General features: G+C 40.4%; 1 protein-coding gene across 1 annotated transcript in view; it reads right to left on the reverse strand.

The window, feature by feature from the left end:
• AP2B1 (adaptor related protein complex 2 subunit beta 1) overlaps positions 1-17,122 on the reverse strand; it is an 84,607-nt gene that overhangs the window by 14,725 nt on the left and 52,760 nt on the right. The window contains exons 15-20 of the mRNA XM_070946101.1: positions 15,686-15,727; positions 13,986-14,132; positions 13,170-13,315; positions 12,918-13,047; positions 1,995-2,079; positions 439-525 (exon numbers count right to left, since the gene is read on the reverse strand). Of these exons, the coding sequence (XP_070802202.1) occupies positions 439-525; positions 1,995-2,079; positions 12,918-13,047; positions 13,170-13,315; positions 13,986-14,132; positions 15,686-15,727 (637 nt within the window). The remainder of the gene's footprint in view (positions 1-438; positions 526-1,994; positions 2,080-12,917; positions 13,048-13,169; positions 13,316-13,985; positions 14,133-15,685; positions 15,728-17,122) is intronic.

Below are 17,122 nucleotides of genomic sequence, written 5' to 3' on the forward strand. Positions count from 1 at the left end.
CTTGAGTTTGTACCATTTTTAAAATCATTTTTCTCTACCTGCTCTTTGGGTATAACTTCTGGTGCTGTACCTCTTGAAGCTCCTTGATAAACTGAGGAGCTACTCATGATTGAGGAACAAAAAAAGTCTGGCTGAGCATGATCTTGTCAGGAACTTGGATCACCTCTTGTTGCCAGTGGCCAACTAGAGAACTAAAGAATGCCCCCCCACCCCCATCCCGATCACTAGGAAACTCCTTAAGCTCCCACTGGAGTCCATCCATATCCATGGGACACAACGTGTCATAAAAGTCATATTGAATACGAGACACAGGTGTTACACCAAATCCAAAGAGCAGCTATTTTCAAGCCAAATCATGAGTCACAAATCAAAACTGGCAGTTTTAGGCAAAGCTAGAGAGATGATATTTTTTTTGGGGGGGGGGGGAATTCAACTTACCGGCATTCAGATGACATTCTTTAATTTGGAATTGAAGTTCATTTTCATTTGGGATGTCTTTCCACGTGGCGAGGAAAACTTGGCGTTCTACAGGATCAGAAACCGTAAAACTGAGTTTTCCATATTTCTATATGGCTTTCCATATTTCTATAGAGAGATGTTTGAGACTCCCCTCCCTCCCCCACACTTTAAGGGCTAAGTGATGTAGCATCCCAAATATTAACAACAGCACTCTCTTCCAGCATATTTTTTGTAGAGCTTCAGAGATTGCATTGGGGAAGGGGAGCAGACTGTTCCACCCCTCAGTATCCCTTCAGGGGGCCATTTTTGAAGCGGCCACAATTTATCAGATGGCACCATGCAACCTAGGGATGTTGAGGGGTAGAGCAACTTGCTTCCTTTCTCCAACAGAAGCTCTGGAGCTCCAGAGTTCTACAAAAGGAAAGTGAGTGATTGATGACAGGGATGGGGGGTTGAGGAGGAAAATATAGATTGGGAAAGGCCTGTGGGGACGTGGTAGGATGAGAAATGGCCGGTCATAGGGTGAATCTACCCATATGTTGTACTTGTGACCATGGGGATGCTGCAGCACCTGTAATTCTGAAACTGGGCCATAATTAGCTTTGCTGGGGGGGGGGCAATCTATAGTAACTTTGAACAATTGCTAAGTTGAGCACTTTGTGTAAGTGATTGTTATTTGGCTTTCCTCCAGAGACACATTGTTCTTTTAGTTTAATGAGAGCCTTTTTGGTCTAGTAGTTAAGGCAGGAAACTTGTGAGTTCTAATTCCACTTTAGGCATGAAAGCCAGCTGGGTAATCTTGGGCCGGACACCCTTTCTCAGCCCAACTCATCTCCCAGGGTTGTTGTGGGGATAATAGAAGGAAGAAGGTGTGTTGAATATATGCTCGCCATCTTATTTATAAGAATAATAAAGGCAGGAAACAAAATAATTTGTTTTTAACATTTGTTATGTTTCTTATGGATTCCTACCATCAGGACTCACAGATCAATTGAGCACCATGTAAATATATGTAACATAAATAAAGTCCTCCGTGTCTTCCTTTGCTGAATTATAATTTGAAGATGGAATCTGGGATTACAGATTCCTCTCATCCTAACTCTGATCCTTGAACATTGGGCAGGAGTGAAAATAAAGTTTTTCAGATCCAAAACTCCTACCTCCACTTGGCCCAATTATTGTAGGAGTAAAAGGGCAGACTGATTTGCAGTATGTAGTAGAACAACTTTAAAGAGTAATTTAAAAGGTATATGGTGAAATAGCTGTCAGAAATCAGCATCCTCATTGTGGACAAGCAGTGTAGGACTTCAATGGCCAATGGCCATATTGATGGGGGAATTTTGGGAGATGAAGGCCATATTTCCTTGACTGGAGAAAACCAGTTTGGACTCTGTAGGTCCACATAGCAAATGCTGCAGTACTTCATTTATTGTTTGTCCTTTACCTAAGAGAGTGACCGTCCTTCCATGGTACACATCCCATCCCTCCCTTTAATTTCCTCAGGGCCTATTAATAACCAGATATACCACACTCACCCATTTTGCCATCTTCTACGAAAAGCACATTGAGGGGAATAAGACAGCTGAAGTAAAAAACATCAATGTTGTTCTTTACAGCCACCTGCCCCAAAAGAGAAAAATTAATTTGCTATTTTTAAAAGAAAAAAAAGGCAATTTCTCCACCCTGATTCCTAAAAGGTTTTTTTTAAAAACGTCAGTATGGCATAAATAAATAAATAAATAAATAAATAAATAAATAAATAAATAAATAAATAATACAAAACCCCTTCTTGGTGGGGAAGGCAAGACCCTCAAACAATAGCACTGCTATTATCTCGTCCAAATAATTCAGAGCCATTAAACCGCAAGCTTGCTTGCTTGCTGCAGAAACCCTTCTATACATATAGGTCTTGTGTGAGGATCCATTTCCTGAGATACTCTTTAAGTACATTTATATTATTTGTATGGATATACACAAGCATACATTCTTTAAAATGCCAAAGTGAGGAAAAAATGTCTGGAATCTGGGCAAGCATTTTGGAGCTAAAGAATTTTAAACTAACTTAAAAAAAAAAAACAGACTTAGCTTTCCCACTTCTCAGTTGTAAATCAAGGAATGTGGCCAAATCACATTTAGGTGACTTGTTGACATTTACTATATAACCTGTATCAGAATTAACTTAAAGTAATTCTGACCTGAGGAAAGCACATTTGCACATGGGCGCATTTTAGAAGATCATCCTGAACTGGGCAGAGGTTCTGAGGAACATTAGCATACTCAGCATTATCATACATGTACAGCAATGGCTGCATAATTAAATCTAAGATCTCCAGCTTGGAAGAGGATTGGGAACAAACATTCAGAATGCCAACCCGGATTTTGTAAGGACTGAATCTGGAAGTGCTGAGAGAAAGCCCGTCTATATCTTTTCCAACCTCTTTGACAGGGAATGTCTAAATTGGCATCGGAAGTTTTCTGTCCCTTGCCACTGATGAGTGTTCTGGGCACCCAGCAGGAATAGAAAGAGTAGAAGCTGGCATTCAGATATGATTGGAAGACAAGCAGAAGAAAAACAGCGTTTATTTTTCAAATAATCCTAAATCAGTATGTGAGGATTTATTTGGAATCAATTAGCACAGCCTGCTAATTAATTCCTTCATGGAGACTGCAAGTTGGCTCATTTCTGGCTGCTTCTCGTTTTCTCCAAGTCTCGGCTAAGAGACAGGGCAAAAATATTCTCCTGCAGACCAAAAGGAAGCTGGTAAACCTGAACCACAAAGTAGCGCCACTGTTCTCTTTAAGGTAGGGCCATGCAGGTTTTCCCTTCAAGATGTGTTTTAATTAATTAAAATTAATTTAAAAATATGACACAAGATCGTAAACATGAGCTTGAAAGGAGGGCAGGTTTTGAGACTGTACCTAAGGTAAAATATCTAGGAGTTTAGGTTGCAGAATCAAACATGAAATTGTTTCAAAATAACTATGAGGTGTTGTGGCGAGAGGTGCAGAAAGACATGGAGACTTGGAAAAAACTGCAGCTGTCTCTACTTGGAAGAATAGCAGCAGTTAAGATGAACATTTTGCCAAGATTTCTTTTTTTGTTTCAAATGATTCCGGTGCTTAAAAGTGATAAACAATTGAAAGTCTGGCAAACTGGACTCAATAAGTTTGTCTGGAACGAGAAAAAGCCGAGAGTGAAATTGAAAATTATGCAAGATGTTCCAGAAAGAGGAGGTCTTAAACTTCCAAACCTACAGTTATATTATGATGCAGCAGCTTTAACTTTAACAAGTGATTGGTTTGGAAGTAAAAAGGCTGGAATATTGAATGCAGAAAGTTTTGATCTTGAATTTGGATGGCATGCTTACTTATTTTATGATGACAAACTTGATAAAGTATTTAAAAGTCATATACTTAGAGACTCTTTGATGAGAGTTTGGAAGAAGCACCGACTCAAATGGGATTATAAAATACCGCTATGGCTGGATCTTGGTCATACCTTGTGGAATACAAATATAATGTCACTCGGGGGGTTTTTATACAAAGAGGTTCTTTTTACAGATGCGGGTAGATGGCAGCTGAAGACATTGCAGACACTGTTGGACGAAGGGATTAATTTAACTTGGTTACAATATAATCAATTACAATTGAGATGGAAAGAGGACCAAAAAACTGGTATTATGTTGCACGAGGAAGAGTTGGTTAGACATATAAAAGAGAAAGGTCCAATGCATATCAAAAGGCTTTATAATGTTTTGCTAGAAAGGGATTCAGAAACTGAATTAGTTAAAGATTGTATGATTAAGTGGGCACAAAATTTTGAAGAACCAGTGATGTTGGAAACATGGGAAAAAATTTGGGTTCAGAATGTTAAATTTACACAGTCGCAGAACCTGAGGGAAAATTTCTATAAAATGTTTTATAGATGGCATTTAGATCCCAAAAAGTTGTCATGTATGTACCCTAATGTTCAGCCAAAATGTTGGAGATGTGAATGTTTGGATGCTACGTATTATCATGTTTGGTGGACCGGTAGGAAAGTTAAGGCTTTTTGGATAAAAATTTGGTGGGTCATGCAGAATGTTTTGAAGAAAAAAATTCAATTCTCCCCACAATTGTTTTTATTGGGTATAGTTAAGGGTTTTACATCGGGTGAAACAAAATTGATATTGTATATGATAACAGCAGCAAGATTGTTGATAGGTAAATATTGGAAAAATGAAGCTTTGCCCACTATTGAGGAATGGACTTTGAAGATGGCCAGTTTTGCAGAGATGGCGAAGATTTCAGCATACTTAAAAGATTGTTCACAAGAGACTTATGAATGGGAATGGAAAAGGTGGATAGAATATGTTCAGAACAAATATCAAACTAGAAAGTATCAAATAGCTTTTATTTGAAAATAATGTATTAGAAATATTTTAATGTAATGAGGGTAAAAAGAAAAACTATACAGGGGAGGGAGGGGTTCAAGTTTTTACATAAGTGTCATATTAAGGGGGTTTTTTTGGTGTTTTTTTTTTATCTTTCTTTACCAGTTATGAGTATATTATAGGGAAGTCTGGGGGGAGGGGAGGGTTAGGGAGGGTTAGGGAGGTTGGGAAGTTTGGGGGTGGTGGTGGGGAGGGGGAAAAAGGGGTGAAAATGTAATTGTAAAACTTTTGCAATAAAAAAAAAAAGATGTGTTTTAATTAATTATTTAGGCTTCCGGCAGCAATAGAAAAAATGATATGGTGACAACATTGGAATAGGGAGATCAAGATTTTCAGTTCAACCAAATTTGGTAATTGTGGTGCACAAAATATACATTTATGCTCATTTTGAGCTTTACATCTAGAAACCTGAAAAATTATACTGCCAAAACAAAGCCATTATACCATCATTAAGCCATCAACTTGGTATATACTAGGGATTTAATAGCTCTGCCAATATCAGTACTGCCAATGATTTCACCATGATTTTAGGGAACTGCCTCAAATCAGGTTTATGCTGTCCTGCTTTTGATTGCAACTGCTATGTCATTCTCAATGGGAAGCCAGGCAGTAAGGGGGCTTGAAAATATCTGTAAGTAGTCTAGAGCAGCGTTTCTCAATCTCAGCAACTTTAACATGTGGCCGTAGTGGTGCGGTGGTTAGAATGCAGTATTGCAGGCTAACTCTGCCGACTGCCAGTAGTTCGATCCTGACCAGCTCAAGGTCAACTCAGCCTTCCATCCTTGTGAGGTCAGTAAAATGTGGACCCAGATTATTGGGGGCAATATGCTGACGCTGGTAAACTGCTTAGAGAGGGCAGTAAAGCGCTATGAAATGGTGCATAAGTCTAAGTGTTCTTGCTATGTGTGGACTTCATCTCCCTGTCAACTCTGAAGCTGACCTGGTGGTGGCCGTTTTCCTTTCTGTAGTTTTTTTTTCTATCGGGATTTCTTTTCACATGGCTTTAGGCTTGACACAGCCTGGACCTGAGGGGGGAGTAGTGATAGCTGGGGTTTTGTAGCCAAAACAAAATAGTTCTCTTATTTTGGACATTGCAACTGTTACCTGGCCAGAGGAGAAAGAGAGAAGTAACCAGGCAACCAGCCAGCACCCAGATTGGACAATGTGACTTATTGTTTGGGAGAACAGGAAACTTTTTCACTTTTTAATGAGGTGGAAAGCGCGGGAACTCTCAGAGTTGGCTTTCCACCAGTTTGTATCAAGATGATATCTCCTAATAAAACTGTTCTCTGCCTCGGAGTTCTGTTTGCAATGGGTGTATTACTTGGAACCTCGACACTCCCAGAATTCCCAAGCCATCCATGGTATTGAGGGAATTCTGGGAGTTGAAGTCTACACATCTTCAAGCTGCTGATATTGAGAAACACTAGTCTAGAAAAAGCATTGTGGAATAGGCAGAATTATGCATGAAAATCAATGCAGAAGACATACTGAGTCAAGAGGTTTAAAACCCAAGATAGAGAGTTTCATTCCCCATGCAACTCTTTGTTAAGTAAATGTAACTAAGTGACAAGGTAGATTTGCACATCCAGCCTTACATGCTACAATCAGCTCTGAGCCACTCTCCCTAAGAGACCTTTTGCTGCCCCATGAGCTCACGTTCAAATTGCCAAGTGCTCCACAAGAGCTTTCAAGAACATATTTTTATCCCCTTTGACTGCTTTAATCAAACATGTTTCAGTAGTTTTCAAAGTGTCTGCCATCCAGAAGCTTTTCCTGCCTAAAGGCAATTGCCAAGGAAATCCTGAACTACCCTGCCACAAAATCTAGGCATGCTCCAATGTTTTATTAAGGCAAGATCTTCAGGATCTTATTATTTTTGGGACTCAATCCTAGTATCCTTAGACAACAGATTTGCAAGATGAATTCTAAAATACGAAGGGTAAAGCATTAGAAAGCAACAGTGCTACATCTTTAAAATCAGAGTAAGATTAGTATAGGTATTTTTAATATTGATCTTAAAATGTCACTATTAAATGTTTTTACAATGTTAAGTGTTTGGGATCAATATATATGTTTTATTTAAAATTGCCAAATGCATTTTTTAATGTCAGACTTCTGATTACATTACTTTTCTGGATTTTAGTTTCACTTAATTTTGAGTAAAGAGATAATGCGCTAATTCATTATGAGTAAAAAACAACAGCTGTCCTTTCTTTGCTACTGAATTTGGGATGGCGTTATTTTCTACTTTCCAATTATGACTTTGCTTTCTTCAACTTTATTAACAAGTCACTAAGAAAACTTACTACTATACTTTGAAAAACAGAAAGCAAGGAGCCAGGAAATTTCCACAGGGAAGGAATTCAACTATCATGCTGTCATCAACAAGAGTAACTTGTAAGTATTGGATATTTTATTTTATTTTATTTTATTTATTTTATTTTATTTATTTATTTGTCGAGTACGTATTAGATAATATATATAAGTATAAGCATGAATTGAATACATAAAATGAATACAATTAAAGGGAACATTAGGACAGGGACGGTAGGCACGCTGGTGCTCTTATGCACGCCCCTTACAGACCTCTTAGGAATGGGGTGAGGTCAACAGTAGACAGTCTTAGGTTAAAATTTGGGGGGTTTTGGGATGGAACTACAGAGTCAGGTAGTGCATTCCAGGCATTGACCACTCTGTTGCTGGAGTCATATTTTCTGCAATCGAGTTTGGAGGGGTTCACTTTAAGTTTGCATCTATTGTGTGCTCGTGTATTATTGTGGTTGAAGCTGAAGTAGTCATTGACAGGTAGGACATTGTAGCAGATGATTTTACATGCTATGCTTAGGTCATACCAAAGGCGGCGTAGTTCTAAATTTTCTAAGCCCAAAATTTCAAGTCTGGTGGCATAAGGTATTTTGTTGCGAGCAGAGGAGCGGAGGACTCTTCTTGTGAAATATTTCTGGACACGATCAATTGTATTAATGTCCGATATGCAGTGCGGATTCCAGACAGATGAGCTATATTCGAGAATTGGTCTAGCAAATGTTTTGTATGCACTGGTTAGTAGTACAATATTACCGGAGAAAAAGCTACGCAAGATTAGGTTTACAACCCTTAATGCCTTTTTGGCGATGTTGTTACGGTGGGCAGTTTGTGTTTTGAGTAGTCCACAGCCATAATAATGCTAAAAAAAGTAAAATAGACTAGTTTCCAAGGAATTCTTATATGTTCTGAGAATAGTATGAAAATCCCTTATCTATCTAGTACTTTTTTTTCCAGAGAAAGAAACTACGACAATACTGAACTAACCCTTGTTATCTTCCAATGGGATGACACAGCAATCTACGTGCATCTCTCTGTGATGACAACTGCATGAAAACATTGCATTTCCTGCTCCTCTCTTTTAAGCACCAACTGGAAGGATTCAGTTACACTTGTGATGGGAACATCATTGGAAGATCCGAAAGACTATTACGAAGAATATCTATCCACATTATTGCTAGAATTTAAAATGACTTTGCAGCACATTATTAAAAAAAAAATCAAATCAAATCAAAACACCAAACCTCTGTCTCTGGAGAGCAAATGAATGAGCCTTGAACAAGATTGGAACAAAGATTCTGTCTCCTGCCCCTGCCTGAAAGGGGGGGATGGATGGACATAGAAGAAATAACATGTCACATTAATTCAATCTGGCTCTAATGCAGAACATGTGAACGATGGCAAGGAAATAATGAAGGGCAATACAAATCTTGTGGTGTCGCTTTCCTATCCCAGTTCTGCAGGGGTGAAATCCAGCAGGTTTTGACAGGTTCTGGAGAACCGATCGCGGAAATTTTGAATAGTTCGGAGAACCGGCAAATATCACCTCTGGCTGGCCCCAGAGTGGGGTGGGAATGGAGATTTTGCAATATCCTTGCCCCAGGAGTGGGGAGGGAATGGGGATTTTGCAATATCCTTCCCCTGCCACGCCCACCAAGCCACACCACGCCCACCAAGCCATGCCCACAGAACTGGTAGTAAAAAAATTTGGATTTCACCACTGCCAGATCTGCCCAGTGATAATAAAAAAGGGCAAGAAAATAAGTAGGAAGGAAGAGAGTAGAAAAAAGGGCAAAAGGGACAAAATATTTAAATATCTACATTCCTTTCTCCAGAATTGCTTCCGCACACATTAATTCCCTTGAAGCTGAATCAGCTACATGCACAAGCTGCTTTTTCAGAGGGGATTAAAAAAAAAGAAAGAAAGATAAATGGGAACAGAAAATTCTTCTATCATTAACAGATTCTTGGGTAACAATGACATTTCTAAGTCCTTCTGCTTGACAGCAACTAATTCCATCCAAAACACAGGATTCCTGAACAAGGACCTCCTGGAGTGACACAGTCAGCTAAGCCAGCATGTGGCTTGGTTTTAACTTCTGTATCTGATTGTGGGGTTGCCCGCTGCAACATCTTCAGATAAACAGTGTAACACCTAAGAAAACAAATCACCATAATGGATATATTTGGGGTCTTTTCTCCATCCAAATTCATACTAAAAACGTCCCCTGCTTTCATATCACTCCAGTAAGGAAGACGGCTCTGTCACATTTATTTCTAATTCATTTACTTATATCCTGGGATAGAATGGAGGGGGAAACAAGGTTGGAATAAAACCTACCAAGAAGAGTTGCTGTTTCGGCATAAGCAGCTGATCTATCTATCTCTTTTTAAGAAGAGAATGGACAACCATTTGTCTGAAACGGTATAGGCTTTCCTGCTTGAGCAGCGGGCTGGACTAGAAGACCTCCAAGGTCCTTTCCAACTGATTCCTATTCCTATCCAGTGGTGGGTTGCTACCGGTTCTCCCCAGTTCAGGCGATTGCGCGCAAAGCAACCCACCACTGTCCCTATCCCTATCCCATAAGCCACGGTGGCACAGTGATTAGAGTGCAGTATTGCAGGCTACTTCTGCTGACTGCCAGCTGACTGCAATTTGGCAGTTCAAATCTCACCAGATTTAAGGTTGACTCAGCCTTCCATCCTTCCGAGGTGGGTAAAATGAGGACCCAGATTGTTGGGGAAAATATGCTGACTCTGTAAACCACTTAGAGAGGAGGCTGTAAAGCACTGTGAAGTGGTATATATGTCTAAGTGCTATTGCTATTGCTATTGCTATTGCTATTGCTATTGCTATTGCTATTCTATTCTATTCTATTCTATTCTATTCTATTCTATTCTATTCTATTCTATTCTATTCTATTCTATTCTATTCTATTCTCTGGGAACATCTCCCATGTGGGCTGTCTTGATGGAGTCAAGCACTGATTTATGAATGGGCAATGGAAGCTGTAGCCAGGGAAATATTTGTGTATAGCTGTAGCTGATATGCCAGTTATGGTCATCCCTAGATCAAGAAGCCCTGATTGCTCTATTTAAATTAGACTGCTTGTGCAGGGCCGTCTTTGAAAATGAACTGGAAGCTGCAGCTTGTAGGACATACAGTGGCCAGATTTTCAGTTGGAGAAACTGGATACTGTAGAATTACTCCCAATAGATAGCCCTTGATTTCTGGCCATTTGTTTAGCGACCTATCAATGTCACAGTGACAATGAAAAAAGTGACTTACAACAGGCCCTGACACTTACGACCATTCTAGCATCCCTGCAGGTCACATGATCGCAAGTTGGGTGCTTGGTGCATTTATGACGGTTGCAGCACCTAAAGCCACATGATTGCCATTTGCATCCTTCCCAACTGGCTTCCGATAAGCAAATGGGGAAAGCCCGATTCACTTAACGGATGTGATAAAAAGGGTTGTAAAATTGGATATTTTACATATGTGATTACTCACTTTAACAACCTTATTGCTTAGGGATGGAAAGTTCCAGCCGCAGTTGCGGTTGTAAGTCAAGGATTTCCTGAATTTGATGTCGCTGCACTGACAATAAGATCCAGCTTCAATTCAACCTACAGTTGATCACCTCTTAAGCCCAATATTGCGTAGTAGGGATACATCATAAGCTGTCCTGCCAAGCATGAATCCTAATATAGTCTCAAAAGCTGTGAAGTGCAGGGGGTATCCACTAAAGTTGGGGTGGGAAACTCAAGGCCCGTGGGGTGCTTAAATCCGACCCGTGGGGCCAGCTTGGAAATATCAAAGGATCTCCCCCCACCCCACCCCGCACCTCGTTTTCACCCTCCATGGCCTTCTGCAGCACTCTGCCTACCAAAAATGGGCTGAAAAAGGTTGGCAGAGTGCTGCAGGAGGCAATGGACTACAGGGTGAAAACGAGGCCTGGGGGCGGGGGGGCGCGTGGACTCCCATGCCACGTTTTGGCTGGCAGGGTGTTGCAGGAGGCATCCATCCCACCCACCGCTTGCGGAGAACTACAATGCTGATCCAGCCCTCAAAGAAATCCAGTTTGATAGCCCTGCACTAAAGAGTCGGTACTTTTCAGTGATAGCCCCACACTTTGGAATATGCTCTGCCTGGAAGTCTTCCTGGCTTTGACCAAAAGCTCCAAATATTATTTTATTACAAGGAGTTTTCACCCCTTAGCATCTCTGAGGGAACCCACTATGTTAAGTGTTTAGTTACATTTATAAATATTCAGATTTTATGTGGCAAAATAAAACACAAATCTAAGCGTTCATTTACGGGCTCAGACTGGAGGCTCTGCAGCCCACCATCCAGTTCCTTCCTTGTTAGAAACTTTTATTAAATCTACACAGCCTTTAAAAAAACACCCACCCCGCTATCTTCTCTTCCAACAACAACTGCAGATAGACTGCTTCTGAATATGGAGGATATGTAGATAATATTTAATCTGTTGGCTTTCTAAAAATAAAACCAGAAGAGCACTGGTGTTAAATGAGTAAAAAATATTCACTTAGTCTGAATATACAGAGGTAAACAGGCTGAAACTGGAGCCTGTTTTATGTTTTTTACTTTCCCAGTTAAGAAGGGGTTTTTTTTTGGGGGGGGGGGTTGGCTCACAAACTCCCTGCCTCTGTAAAAGCAGCTACACAGCTGCATCTCCTCTTGTTCTCAATCCCAACCAGGAGCTTCCACATTAAGGCAACACTATTTCTAGCTGCCTGTCAGTAGGCTCATTCATAACACATAGGACAGAAGTGCTGAAGAAAACGGTCCTTTTTATGGTTAATAAGCTTCCCTGTGGGAGATGCCATAGAAAGATTATTAGAGGAGGGCTGGGAGGGGGGAGAGAAGTGAAGGAGTCACAGCTTGCCTGTATACTGGAATAGAAACCATTGTGTAGAAGGGTATTATTTATTACAGTACCAGAATCAACTCAGGAGCCTGATGCTTAGTTAAGGCACAGATGTGGAATGGGCAGAGCAAATTGGAATGTTTGTTTTTTAATTTCTTTTAAGATCATTTGCTGCCGAGAGTCACTGAGACGGGCAGCCATACAAACTGAATACATACATACATACATAAATAAATAAATAAATAAAAATTAGTTTTCAGAAACGTTGCACAGGAGGATATGCAATCCTTATCTGCCCATAAAATTCAGTCATCTCAGAAGCTCAGCCACAACACAATCTGTTTTTGGTTTAGATGATATGTAGACCCAATCATTATATCATAGCATCAGGCATGGAACGGGCCCACCAACAAATTACATATGTTAAGAAAATTCTAACTTCAACTTAGGTAAATTAGCCAGAATATCTTATTTTTAAAAGCCTTTTCATATACAGATCATTGCTACAATGAAGTCCAGAAAGTATTTATATGTGATACACCAAATTCTGTTATTTTTATTTGCCTGAACTGAATAGTTTGCCTGAAGCTAAATTGTTTTGTTCCAATAACAGCTTCTTGTTTTATAAGAAAAAAAAAAAGCAACCCTCCACCACCACATCACTTGAAAAGGATCTGACGGTTTCTTGACTATTCAGCCACTTTTCCTTCCATGCCCGACTCTTAATTTTAATTTGTATTAAAATGCAAATCTCCAAAGTCTTGACTACTTTCTCCTCCATCTCCCCAAACTCAAGTGTTCCTACCTGAAGATTGTTCAGAGGTTCCATTTTCATGACTGGCCCCAAAGTGTTGAGCGGAAGAGAAACGTCAATGCTTTGATTTGGCATCAGAGGAGTGTGAATGGCCAGTGGGGTGCTGGGGATGACTCCAAAGCTGGATGGTTGGGGAGGAGAGAGAGAGAGAGAGAGAGGAAAGAAGGTGTAATATTCAACAGAGAAGCCAAGAAAGAGAAAGTGTGCAACAAAAAGGGCGTTTAGTTGACTCCAAGGCCTAACCTGTTCTTGTTGAACTGAATGGCAAAGTCACTCATGTGTTGAAGAGCCTTGTTGGTGAAACTCATATCCATGTAGATATGTCCTTGCCGATGGCCAAAGGTTCCAGAAATTTCCAGGCCTTTGGCTTTCACAGCCGGCAACCAGACCTATAAAGACATGAGGACAAGCAGTTAGAGCAAGCAAAACTGGGGTCATAAAGCATCAGAATAATTCCAGTGAGATTTCTTTATCATGATAGACCGTAATGTTGAGTGGGTGTGTTCAGCCTATCCACTTCAAGCCCATTTTATGTATTGGTATATAATGATGATTGAATCTCAAATGGTAGCATAGATTCTTTCCAGCTGATTTAGAAAAGCTGGAGAGGAAATGTCTCAAAATCCATTTACAGCACTCTGAACAGAGTTCACAATAGTTTGGCAGTAAAATAAGGGGATTTAAAAGAAGAAATAGCATACTCTAATTGGCAACTTGAAGACGTGTAGACTTCGGCTTCCAGAATTCCCTAACCAGCATGCTGCATGCCATAACAAAACAAAACAAAACAAAACAAAACAAAACAAACAAACAAACAAACAAACCCAGAACCACCATCCTGGTTTCACTTAAAACTTTTCACTGTAGTACTAAATGAATTTGTAATGGATGCAGAAGCTCATCGGGCAAACAAAGCAAAAGGCAGTTATTTACTCAGAAACAATATCATTGTGAAACACAAAAGAGAGGGATGCCCCCCCAAAAATAACAACAACAACTGATGAAGAGACAACCTTGGCAAAAAAAGACAGCTCTCTGTCCATGTTTCCTTACACATACCGATTTGGGAGCCACATATCCACCAGGTGCCATGCCGATGCCGGAAGAGAGTTCAAAGAGGTCATTCAGTCCACTGCTGACTGCAGCTGGGGTAGGGGAGGGAGCAAATGTTGCGGGGACTGACGATGGGATGAAGGTCTGTCCCACCTGCAAGCAATCAAGGAAGATATTTAAACATCTGGTACATAATAGACACCTCTATTAAATAAACCATAAAGTTGGACACTATTCTGAATATTTTAGAACTTGTTCCTGGCATTTTGCTGAATGATCAAGGGTACTAAATTGGCACGTTGGTATGCTCTCTGCTTTAAATCCCATCTCTACTACCCATCACTATGTGATTGAAGCAGCCATTAATAGCCAGCCTATCTTCTCCAAAGGACTGTGAAGAATGGAGAACAAGGACATTCAACTTCCAACAGTTAAAAGATGAGGAATTGTATCAGACGAAGGTGAATGAACTCTCCATAAGGAATTCTCAGTCATAACCAAGCACTCAACAACCATGTAGTGAAATGGACTCAAAGCTCAAGTGCTTTCAAAATAGACCTGTTGATCATCCAGGAAGTCCCATGGCCCTCAAATCCATTTTAATAGAATTGGAAGAGGAATGCTTTGCTCCAAGGACAACAGCAATCCACAGCTATTGATGACCCTTGGAAATTAGGAATATGAGTCAACCAGTTCTAGTTCATTCAATGACTTTTAAGTTGTTTGGAATTTCTCATCAATGGTACCAAGGGCTCTGGATGCCTTATGTTTCCCATTTATAGGTTTATGGAGCTTGGAGACCAAGCCAAACCTGAAAGTAGGTTTTTTACAATGACTCTGGTGTCTTGCACAAACCCTGGGAATCCTTCAGCTTGTTTTCCTTGGTTCTCCATTTTTTTCTTCTTGACCAAGCAGTGATACATCTACTTCACATGGAAAAATATACCGTGATCTCAGACCTCCCCAGTAACAGAACTCCAAATTTCTTGACTATTCTATAAGTCAAGCTTGCTACCAAATTCTCTTTTCTTTTCCTTCCAGTATTTCAGTGTTTTAGATGGTTCTCTGCTTTAATCCAGAGAACATGTTGAGAATGTCTAACATAGGGCTATCTCTGCTGCACAGATTTTAGAAGAATGGATGGGAAAAGAAGACCACAGAATGAACGCCTGCACATTTTAGTAGTTGAGGTTGGGAGGATGGGAGATCCTGTTTTCAAATCCCCAGTTGATTCTTTTTTTTTTTTTTTTGGATTTATATGCCGCCCTTCTCCGGACACTCAGGGCGGCTTACAAGGCGTTAAGCAATAGCCTTCATTCTTTTGTATATTTTATACAAAGTCAGCTTATTGCCCCCACAAACTGGGTCCTCATTTCACCTACCTTAGAAAGGATGGAAGGCTGAGTCAACCTTGAGCCTTGGAGAGATTCGAACCAGCAGAAATTGCAGGCAGCTGTGTTAATTACAGGGTGCACTAAACCCCTGTACTATCAAGGCTCTGAAATATATTGGCCAACTTAAAGCCTGCTTACAAAGTCTCAGCTCAGCCTATTGTAAGGTCTGTTGTAAGAATAAAATTGGAGGAGAAAATACTATGTGTGCCAATATGAACTCTTTCTGAAGGAAAGATGGAGTGTAAATTCAACAAATAATAATTTTTCAATTAGAACTGAAAAGGAAAAAAAAAATGAATGGAGGGCACTTACTGCTGGGCTGCCTCCAATTCCCCCGCCAAGGTCACTGCCAAGCTGCAAGGAAGAAAAGAATAGAAAAAGGAAGAGAGAGAGAGAGAGAGAGAGAGAGAGAGAGAGAGAGAGAGAGAGAGAGAGAGAGAGAGAGAGAGAGAGAGGCAAAAAAGGAAGAGAAAAGGCAGGGGAAAGAGAAAGAGTTCATTACAGCCAAGTTATCAGGTGCCAAGAAATAAAGATCATGTGGTTCCCAAAAAGGCCTGGCACACCACCTGTCCCCCATCTGTTTGCCCAGAGAGAATATTGACCCAGCAAGGACAGAGAAATCCACAGATTTGAAACCCCCAAATTCCACAGGAAGGGAAGTGAGATTTGGTTGAAAGCACAAGAATATGCATCGAGGTCCTGTGGGCAGCAGCAGAAGGTGGCAGTTAAGACCTAGATAGACGTGAACTTGGGTTCATCTCCAAGCTGCAATTTTCAAAAGCCAAACGGCCCTCAGCCTTGTCCCCACTGTTCCTAGAGAACAGCACCTCACAAACAGTCATGGTTACTTCTCTCAGACCTAGCATGAACCAGCATTCACAGCACTCCAGAAGCAGTTGATCTTTTTTGCTTTGCCTTTGTAGACCTATTCATGCTATTCATTCAGGCACTATGGCGGTGAGGGAATGTGGTGGGGAAGGGCAGCTCTTCTGAACATGCCATTCTTGCTAACTACCATTCCTGTGTGGGTCAGTTTCAGCAGCAGCCCCTGCCTGCCCACCCAATGTTCCTGGGCTCCAACGTCAGCAGCCCATTGATGTTCTGAGAGCAAAGAATCCACAAAAAGCAAAAAGCTGGGCCAAAAATAAACTGACATATATGCGCAGCAGTGTCACCTTAAAGTGGAGGTTGCTTGAATGGGTATCATGTGATTTTTCTATTTCTGGCAGCTCTCTGAACAATTACCCAACAGAACAAATCCAAGCACTCAGATATGGAACATGCATTTAGCTTCGCTCATAGATGCTTGGCTGAAAGTTACACCCACCCACCCACCCACCCTAATACACTTTATATCTCTCCCCTCCCCCACAAAGGGTGAAACATTAACATCTTTTTCCTTCTAAAGGAGGTGGGCGGGGAAAATGTAACCAAGTAGAAATGAGAACTGCTGGGATGTGAAAAGGAATCTTACAACTCACAATGCTAAACAGTAAAAAAAAAAGATGATAGTGGCATCAGATTGTTCCATTTTGAGTTTGTAATTTTTGTAACAAAATCAAGGAGGCAGCATTTTCACATTTTAAGGAATAAGCAACTTCTGCATTGCCTTTAAATAAACAACTGGTGATTTCTTTAAGATGTCAGTGGCCATGGTTAAAAAACACTGATTTAGAATATTATTAAAAGTCCCAAAGATTGATTAAATTTGTTATTTGGCATATGGGTTTGGCAAACTTCCCTGCAGTG

This window comes from Pituophis catenifer, unplaced genomic scaffold (assembly GCF_029215685.1).
Source record: "Pituophis catenifer annectens isolate HBS135680 unplaced genomic scaffold, rPitCat1.0.hap2 SCAF_1, whole genome shotgun sequence".
NCBI lineage: Eukaryota > Metazoa > Chordata > Lepidosauria > Squamata > Colubridae > Pituophis > Pituophis catenifer.